General features: G+C 36.0%; 2 protein-coding genes across 2 annotated transcripts; both read left to right on the top strand.

The window, feature by feature from the left end:
* LOC104763578 (actin-4-like) lies at positions 5,364–6,291 on the top strand. Its single transcript, XM_010486934.1, has 4 exons — positions 5,364–5,425; positions 5,563–5,636; positions 5,737–6,130; positions 6,239–6,291. Exons 2-4 carry the CDS (start codon positions 5,577–5,579, stop codon positions 6,289–6,291), a joined length of 507 nt encoding a protein of 168 aa, XP_010485236.1. The 5' UTR covers positions 5,364–5,425; positions 5,563–5,576.
* LOC104762048 (actin-12) lies at positions 8,113–9,938 on the top strand. The gene is made up of 5 exons (XM_010485254.1): positions 8,113–8,174; positions 8,312–8,385; positions 8,486–8,879; positions 8,988–9,601; positions 9,862–9,938. Exons 2-5 carry the CDS (start codon positions 8,326–8,328, stop codon positions 9,925–9,927), a joined length of 1,134 nt encoding a protein of 377 aa, XP_010483556.1. The 5' UTR covers positions 8,113–8,174; positions 8,312–8,325; the 3' UTR covers positions 9,928–9,938.

The raw sequence follows: 10,502 nt of genomic DNA on the forward strand, positions 1-10,502 counted from the left end.
GTTAGAGCAATTTGAGCGAAACGAGGTATGGGAGTTAGTTCCACGACGTAACAATGTAAATGTGATAGGGACGGAATGGATTTTCAAGAACAAAACTGATGAGAATGGAAATGTGGTTCGAAACAAGGCAAGATTGGTGGCTCAAGGATATACACAGATTGAAGGAATTGATTTTGAGGAGACATTTGCTCCAGTAGCATGACTTGAATCAATAAGATTTTTTCTAGGAATGGCGTGTATCATGAATTTCAAGGTGTTTCAGATGGATGTTATGAGTGCTTTTCTAAATGGAATTCTACAGGAAAAAGTATATGTGGAACAACCTAAGGGATTTGAAGATCCAAAGAATCCAGATTATGTTTGTAATCTAAAGAAAGCCTTATATGGTTTGAAACAAGCTCCAAAGGCATGGTATGAAAGGTTGACTAACTTTTTATTACAGCAAGGTTATGAACGAGGAAATGTAGACAAGACTTTGTTTGTATTAACCAGAGAGCAAAACATCATGGTTGTACAAATTTATGTGGATGATATCATCTTTGGAAGCACATCACAAGATTTGGTGAATAAGTTTGTGGAGAATATGTCTCAAGAGTTTGAAATGAGTCTTGTTGGAGAATTGAAGTACTTTCTGGGTTTGCAGATCACTCAAACAGATGAGGGGATATTTGTGTCACAAAGTACCTATGCAAGGAAGCTACTAACAAAGTTTAAGCTAGATAAGTGCAAAGAAGCGGTCATTCCAATGAGTACGACAAAGAAATTAACAAAGGATGAGAAAGGGCAAGATGTTGATGTTACCTTGTATACAGGTATGATCGGAAGTTTGTTGTATTTGACTGCTAGCATACCTGATTTATGCTACAATATAGGAGTTTGTGCAAGATATCAAGCAAAACCCTTGATCTCGGTCTTTGAATGTCAAAAGGGTCAAATTCGAGTTTAGTAGGATATTGTGATGCAGATTATGCTGGGAGTCTGGATGATCGAAAGAGTACAAGTGGTGGTTGTTTCTTTTTGGGAAATAACTTAATTTCTTGGTTAAGTAAGAAACAGAATTCTGCATCATTATCAACAGCTATGGGAAGTTGCTGCACTCAATTACTTTGGATGAAGCAAATGTCTGCAGATTATGGCATGGATTCAGGAATCCTTCAAGTTTTATGTGACAACCAAAGTGCCATCGATTTGTCAAAGAATCATGTACAACATTCAAGGACAAAGCATATTGATGTGAGACATCATTTTATTAGAAAACTTGTTGAGAACAAAGAGGTTCAGATTGATCATATGTCTACAGAGATGCCATTGGCTGATTTTTTCACTAAAGCACTAGATTATCAAAGATTTGTGATGCTGAGAAATCTGATTGGAGTGTGCAGAATTTGATTGTACCTTTGTGGTACAGTAACTGGTTCAAGATTGATTGAAGTAATTGTTTTGATAGTGGACCAGTTGGGTGTTTTTGTGCTTGGATCGTATAGTTATGGGCTTGGGCTGTTTTGTTTCTTTTTAATAAAGGGTTTATTGGTTTATCATCGGAGATCTTGTAGCTATCGAAGAAGAGGAAGAGGCAACTATATAAAATAAAAACCCTAAATGTTTGCTTGTCGAAAAAAAGAGAGTGTAAATTGCAATGGTTTGAGCAACACAAAGTGGGTTGATTTCCGGAAGAAGAAAGTGTGAGAATCGGTCCGATGGTGATAAAAATCAACCACATCTAATTGATGAAGAAATCGAGGAGTTGGAACATGCACCAGGTTTGGTTCCGTATTCGGAGGATTCATCTTCGAGAGACACAATATCGGACGAGAGTGAGTCGTTTGTGACGGCATGTAATGTTGATCTAAATGAATCGGAGGAAGTCGAGTTCAATGAGAACCCTTGTGGGATTTCGACTACTCGAGTTCGTGATTCTCGAAAAAGAAAAACAGGGGAACCGAGTACAAGATCTAAATCAAAGGTTAATACAACAGCTTCATCAAGGTACAATATTTTTATTTCTCGTGGAATTACGGAGGAACGTTCTGTGGATCTTAAGTGTAAGGATGAATGGGGTTTTCTAGATTTGATTAAGAGAATGGGTATACCAAATTGTGTTGAAAATTTGCCTTGCTATGTTAAAGAAGTAATCGCTGAGTTTTATGCTAGTTTGCCAGTCAAAGCGCCAACAGGTGGAGTTGTAGTGAGTGTTCGTGGGTATTCTTATGATTTTTCTCCAGCTGCTATTAACAGAGCATTTCGCCAATCACCTTTGACTAAAGCAGAAAAACAAGCTGATGCAGATGCTGAATTACTTAGTCTTGGTAAAATTGTTGAAATTCTGAGTGGAGAAGATAATATTTCATGGGCAGATATGAATCCAAAAGATTTACCAGCTGCGTTTGGAGCTTTATTCAGCATCTCGGGTTATAACTGGATACCATCGTCTCATAGGAATCATGTGTCTGAGCAACGAGCTAGGCTTGTGTACAAAATTTTCAAAGGAATTCGCTTCGACTTTGGATGAATGGTTTATGATCAGGCGTTTGAGTTGTCTACTGTTAAGAAGAATGGTTCTCGGTAGTTAGTGTTTCCTAGGACTATTTTTAAGGTTCTTATGCATCAGAAGAAGATAGAGACAACTGAGTCTGAAGTGTTTGTCAAACCTGTAGCATATCGGAAAGATGCTCGCACTGGTAAGGCCTATGCTGCTAAGTTCCTTGAGTGTCCTATTTTTTATGTTCCACCAATATCATCTGCACCACCTGCTGCTGCAAATCCTGGTCAGAATTATCTTAATGTTGAGCTTGGAAGCATTCATATGCCATTGATCGATCAGAATGATCCTGAGGTTGTTTATGGAGCTCTAATTGATACAGCTCGAGTACTACAGACTCTATCCGGAGTGGTACATCGATTGACCCAGAATCATCCCATGTCAAAGATGCTCTGATTGGTTTTTAACTTGTATACTCTTCAAGCAGGGGGAGAAGAATCAGTTTATGGGGGAGTATGTCTCAGTTTGCGGGGGAGCATCAAGATAGTTTGTTCTTCAGTTTGTTTTAAATGTTGAACTTCTTTTGTTTTTAGACCTTGGTTTTTGGGATGTTTCAGTTTCGTGTTAAACTTTGAATGCTTGTCAATCAGACTTTCTGATAAGTTTGTGAAGTTTAGTATTACTGCAAATTATAGATCATGGATGCTTGAAGGAGCATAAGGTTAAAAAGGGGGAGATTGAAGATGCATTTATTGACATAGATGATGTACTAAAACAAAAATAGTACAGGATGTGGATCAGCAAGGTCAATTTAAAGAAGAAGGAAATTTATTTAGTGTTCAAGAGAAAACTCGAGAAGTGACAAGAAAGATTTAGAAGACTAAGGACTTTCTTAACATAAAGATAAAAGGAAGTTTTATGAGAATTGTTAATTACCTAAATTGTAAAAAGGAAATTAACAATTTCTAGTTTGATTAGAATTGGGAATTAGCCTATTGTGTGGCTAAGTCCAATTAGTATAAATATGGGAGGCTGAGTCTTGAGAACGATTAGCACTTCATGAATTGAAAGATCTTAGCGTTTGAATCTTAAACTTCAAAAAAGAATAGTTTGAAGATTCAATCTAGGCCAGAGAGAATAAGATTAGAAAATAGAGTTAAGGAAAAACCTTGTAAAAACTTATTTTCTAATAAAAAGATAAAGTTGATTTGATGTTCTGTCTTAAAAGTTAAATCACATAGCTCTTGCGTTTTCAGTACGTTTTTTTCTTTTTTGTCATTTACTCTCATTTCATAATATCGTTGTTTTTAACCACTCTCCATCGACATATGTCCGGATCGGAATTTTTATATTGATATATATAAGGTTGTAATCTAAACCCTATTCTTTTTGAGTTTTATAAATTTTGAAATTTGTATTCGTCTCGGTAATTCCTGAACAAATATCATTAAAACTTTTAATTTAATTAGTGAACTTTTATTGGCCAAAGCAAAGATGGTCTACAACCATTCGATAAGCTCATTTTATATGGCACGTAAAAAAATTACTGAACCAGTCACTCCATTTTTTCCAACCAACTTGATTGTCCTTACAAATGATCATTTTGTGTCTTAAAAATCATTAATATCCAACGAAATCTTGTAAGGAAATGTGGACACCAAAACTTATATGGAAATTTATTTTCTAGTAATAAACTTTATGAAAATAATAATTTATGGAAAAAATAATAATTGGAAAGATGTCAAATATGTCTCCATGCTGGGGTGTGCGGGGGTCCATTTGAGATTGCTTGGGTTTCACCGCATCCTAAGTTTCTTATTTCTTGAGGTCTGTTCCATAACCCTTATTTTTCATTTTTAGTTTTAATCCTATCCCCCTGATTTTCAAAAACAAAATCACAATTTTCACTGCCATGCATATACACAAATACTCATTAAAAATTATTCAAAAAATAACTACTAGTACTACTTAACACTTTTTGTTGTTAACTAAAAAATTAAATTTGTAGCAAATGCATCCTTTGATACTAGATGCACATTTATAAACTTCGATTGGTATATTTTTTATTAAAAGGACGGTAAGAGAGTTAATACCAATAGTATAATAATATGAAATACAGAAGACGCACTCTCATACCAAATAATTACATCTCATGCTCATGCTTAATTATGTTGCTTCCCCACATCTGATCATCATTACACCATTTTCTCAATCTCCGCCCAGTATCTTTTCCCAGCAAATGCCCATGTCTCCCCTCATATTATTCGTTTAATTTTATTCTGTTATAAGTTTTTATAATCTTACTTTTTCTCTATGTTGAAAGTATCTTTCGGGATTGAGTATGATATTTGTGGTTCATTGATAGACATAACAGTCGACATATTTCTTCTGGAGTGGGGCAAAGGGTTCATAAGCACCCTGATAAGCACTCAAGAGTCGAGATAAATAAGAAAGTAATACATGGTTGAAAAAACTTAAAAAATAAATTCCTATACCTAATCTTACCTGCTAAACTTAAATATGTTTTTTTTTTGATGTAAATGTTACTTAAATACATATGTTACTAGTTGTTTCAAAATCATATATATGTTCTCGCACCCAAACAAATCATATTTAATGTGACTTATGAACGTCGTCACCATGCATAACAAGCCACACCGATCAAATTAAGCAGTATAGTTGTAACAAAGTTCAATGATCCATAATTTAGAAGCCCAAATCAGTAACGATTCTTCCGGCGACCCATAAATTTCGGTCGTGTTACCAAAAATAGGTGGACACGTGTCGTAACTCTCTTAGATATAGGCTCCAGCGAAAAACTAACGGCCACGATCTGTTTACAGTCGAGCGATATAAAGCAAAGCTCGTTTCCTTTTATTCAGAAATTTTGAACCCATTCAAAAGGTCGGGGCGTTTCAAGATCCAGTTTCTCGTTAAAGTCACCAGGTGATTATTATTTACCAATTTTCATTGTTTCTTGGTAACGATTTCAATTTATTTACATGGACAACAACCAGAAAAGTTGATACGAGAATAATCAATCTACTAGAATCCATTTTCTTATAGTCTTGATTCATATACAGATAGAAATTGAACAATGGCGGACGGTGAAGACATTCAACCACTTGTTTGTGATAATGGCACTGGAATGGTTAAGGTAATTTTTCTCTCTAAATGCTATGTCACACGTACGAGACTATGCTACAAAATACTCAATTGAAATCTCTCTCTCTCTCTCTCTCTCCGGTACGGTTTAGGCTGGATTCGCGGGTGACGATGCGCCAAGAGCGGTTTTCCCGAGCATTGTAGGCCGTCCACGCCACACGGGTGTGATGGTTGGGATGGGACAAAAGGATGCTTATGTTGGAGACGAGGCTCAGTCAAAACGTGGTATCTTGACTCTCAAGTACCCAATTGAGCATGGAATTGTTAACAATTGGGATGACATGGAGAAGATTTGGCATCACACTTTCTACAATGAGCTTCGTGTTGCCCCTGAAGAACACCCGGTTCTCTTAACCGAAGCTCCTCTCAACCCAAAAGCTAACCGTGAGAAGATGACTCAGATCATGTTTGAGACGTTCAACACTCCTGCTATGTATGTTGCCATTCAAGCTGTTCTCTCACTCTATGCCAGTGGTCGTACAACTGGTCAGTAACACACTATGGACGACCCTAATTGGTCATAAAAAAATCAGTTTAGTTTGGTTATGCTTTTATGGACAGTCCTGATTGGTCATTTTGCAAATTGTTGGTTAGGTATTGTTTTGGACTCTGGAGATGGTGTGAGCCACNCGATTAGCACTTCATGAATTGAAAGATCTTAGCGTTTGAATCTTAAACTTCAAAAAAGAATAGTTTGAAGATTCAATCTAGGCCAGAGAGAATAAGATTAGAAAATAGAGTTAAGGAAAAACCTTGTAAAAACTTATTTTCTAATAAAAAGATAAAGTTGATTTGATGTTCTGTCTTAAAAGTTAAATCACATAGCTCTTGCGTTTTCAGTACGTTTTTTTCTTTTTTGTCATTTACTCTCATTTCATAATATCGTTGTTTTTAACCACTCTCCATCGACATATGTCCGGATCGGAATTTTTATATTGATATATATAAGGTTGTAATCTAAACCCTATTCTTTTTGAGTTTTATAAATTTTGAAATTTGTATTCGTCTCGGTAATTCCTGAACAAATATCATTAAAACTTTTAATTTAATTAGTGAACTTTTATTGGCCAAAGCAAAGATGGTCTACAACCATTCGATAAGCTCATTTTATATGGCACGTAAAAAAATTACTGAACCAGTCACTCCATTTTTTCCAACCAACTTGATTGTCCTTACAAATGATCATTTTGTGTCTTAAAAATCATTAATATCCAACGAAATCTTGTAAGGAAATGTGGACACCAAAACTTATATGGAAATTTATTTTCTAGTAATAAACTTTATGAAAATAATAATTTATGGAAAAAATAATAATTGGAAAGATGTCAAATATGTCTCCATGCTGGGGTGTGCGGGGGTCCATTTGAGATTGCTTGGGTTTCACCGCATCCTAAGTTTCTTATTTCTTGAGGTCTGTTCCATAACCCTTATTTTTCATTTTTAGTTTTAATCCTATCCCCCTGATTTTCAAAAACAAAATCACAATTTTCACTGCCATGCATATACACAAATACTCATTAAAAATTATTCAAAAAATAACTACTAGTACTACTTAACACTTTTTGTTGTTAACTAAAAAATTAAATTTGTAGCAAATGCATCCTTTGATACTAGATGCACATTTATAAACTTCGATTGGTATATTTTTTATTAAAAGGACGGTAAGAGAGTTAATACCAATAGTATAATAATATGAAATACAGAAGACGCACTCTCATACCAAATAATTACATCTCATGCTCATGCTTAATTATGTTGCTTCCCCACATCTGATCATCATTACACCATTTTCTCAATCTCCGCCCAGTATCTTTTCCCAGCAAATGCCCATGTCTCCCCTCATATTATTCGTTTAATTTTATTCTGTTATAAGTTTTTATAATCTTACTTTTTCTCTATGTTGAAAGTATCTTTCGGGATTGAGTATGATATTTGTGGTTCATTGATAGACATAACAGTCGACATATTTCTTCTGGAGTGGGGCAAAGGGTTCATAAGCACCCTGATAAGCACTCAAGAGTCGAGATAAATAAGAAAGTAATACATGGTTGAAAAAACTTAAAAAATAAATTCCTATACCTAATCTTACCTGCTAAACTTAAATATGTTTTTTTTTTGATGTAAATGTTACTTAAATACATATGTTACTAGTTGTTTCAAAATCATATATATGTTCTCGCACCCAAACAAATCATATTTAATGTGACTTATGAACGTCGTCACCATGCATAACAAGCCACACCGATCAAATTAAGCAGTATAGTTGTAACAAAGTTCAATGATCCATAATTTAGAAGCCCAAATCAGTAACGATTCTTCCGGCGACCCATAAATTTCGGTCGTGTTACCAAAAATAGGTGGACACGTGTCGTAACTCTCTTAGATATAGGCTCCAGCGAAAAACTAACGGCCACGATCTGTTTACAGTCGAGCGATATAAAGCAAAGCTCGTTTCCTTTTATTCAGAAATTTTGAACCCATTCAAAAGGTCGGGGCGTTTCAAGATCCAGTTTCTCGTTAAAGTCACCAGGTGATTATTATTTACCAATTTTCATTGTTTCTTGGTAACGATTTCAATTTATTTACATGGACAACAACCAGAAAAGTTGATACGAGAATAATCAATCTACTAGAATCCATTTTCTTATAGTCTTGATTCATATACAGATAGAAATTGAACAATGGCGGACGGTGAAGACATTCAACCACTTGTTTGTGATAATGGCACTGGAATGGTTAAGGTAATTTTTCTCTCTAAATGCTATGTCACACGTACGAGACTATGCTACAAAATACTCAATTGAAATCTCTCTCTCTCTCTCTCTCTCCGGTACGGTTTAGGCTGGATTCGCGGGTGACGATGCGCCAAGAGCGGTTTTCCCGAGCATTGTAGGCCGTCCACGCCACACGGGTGTGATGGTTGGGATGGGACAAAAGGATGCTTATGTTGGAGACGAGGCTCAGTCAAAACGTGGTATCTTGACTCTCAAGTACCCAATTGAGCATGGAATTGTTAACAATTGGGATGACATGGAGAAGATTTGGCATCACACTTTCTACAATGAGCTTCGTGTTGCCCCTGAAGAACACCCGGTTCTCTTAACCGAAGCTCCTCTCAACCCAAAAGCTAACCGTGAGAAGATGACTCAGATCATGTTTGAGACGTTCAACACTCCTGCTATGTATGTTGCCATTCAAGCTGTTCTCTCACTCTATGCCAGTGGTCGTACAACTGGTCAGTAACACACTATGGACGACCCTAATTGGTCATAAAAAAATCAGTTTAGTTTGGTTATGCTTTTATGGACAGTCCTGATTGGTCATTTTGCAAATTGTTGGTTAGGTATTGTTTTGGACTCTGGAGATGGTGTGAGCCACACGGTACCTATCTACGAGGGTTACGCTCTTCCACACGCAATCCTACGTCTTGACCTAGCTGGTCGTGACCTCACAGACCACCTCATGAAAATCCTGACAGAGCGTGGCTACTCTTTCACCACAACTGCTGAGCGTGAAATCGTCAGAGACATGAAAGAGAAGCTCTCTTACATTGCTCTAGACTACGAGCAAGAGCTAGAGACATCCAAGACAAGCTCGTCCGTGGAGAAAAGCTTCGAGCTTCCCGACGGACAAGTGATAACCATTGGAGCAGAGAGGTTCCGTTGCCCTGAAGTTCTGTTCCAGCCGTCAATGATCGGGATGGAAAATCCAGGAATCCATGAAACCACATATAACTCTATCATGAAATGTGATGTGGATATTAGGAAAGATTTGTATGGAAACATTGTGCTAAGTGGTGGAACAACAATGTTTGGTGGGATTGGTGATAGAATGAGCAAAGAGATTACGGCTTTGGCTCCGAGTAGTATGAAGATTAAGGTCGTGGCTCCACCTGAGAGGAAGTACAGTGTATGGATCGGTGGCTCTATATTGGCTTCACTCAGCACTTTCCAGCAGGTGANCTTGTAAGGAAATGTGGACACCAAAACTTATATGGAAATTTATTTTCTAGTAATAAACTTTATGAAAATAATAATTTATGGAAAAAATAATAATTGGAAAGATGTCAAATATGTCTCCATGCTGGGGTGTGCGGGGGTCCATTTGAGATTGCTTGGGTTNGAAGACATCATCTTAAATAACATCTTATTATAATCCATAATTTTTTATTTGGTCTTTGATATACTCATTTTGTTATGTGTTTGAAAATATGACAGATGTGGATTGCAAAAGCAGAGTACGATGAATCTGGACCATCAATTGTGCATAGGAAGTGCTTCTAATCACAATTCATNCTGTTCCATAACCCTTATTTTTCATTTTTAGTTTTAATCCTATCCCCCTGATTTTCAAAAACAAAATCACAATTTTCACTGCCATGCATATACACAAATACTCATTAAAAATTATTCAAAAAATAACTACTAGTACTACTTAACACTTTTTGTTGTTAACTAAAAAATTAAATTTGTAGCAAATGCATCCTTTGATACTAGATGCACATTTATAAACTTCGATTGGTATATTTTTTATTAAAAGGACGGTAAGAGAGTTAATACCAATAGTATAATAATATGAAATACAGAAGACGCACTCTCATACCAAATAATTACATCTCATGCTCATGCTTAATTATGTTGCTTCCCCACATCTGATCATCATTACACCATTTTCTCAATCTCCGCCCAGTATCTTTTCCCAGCAAATGCCCATGTCTCCCCTCATATTATTCGTTTAATTTTATTCTGTTATAAGTTTTTATAATCTTACTTTTTCTCTATGTTGAAAGTATCTTTCGGGATTGAGTATGATATTTGTGGTTCATTGATAGACATAACAGTCGACATATTTCTTCTGG

This window comes from Camelina sativa, chromosome 18 (genome assembly GCF_000633955.1).
Source record: "Camelina sativa cultivar DH55 chromosome 18, Cs, whole genome shotgun sequence".
Classification (NCBI taxonomy): Eukaryota; Viridiplantae; Streptophyta; class Magnoliopsida; order Brassicales; family Brassicaceae; genus Camelina; species Camelina sativa.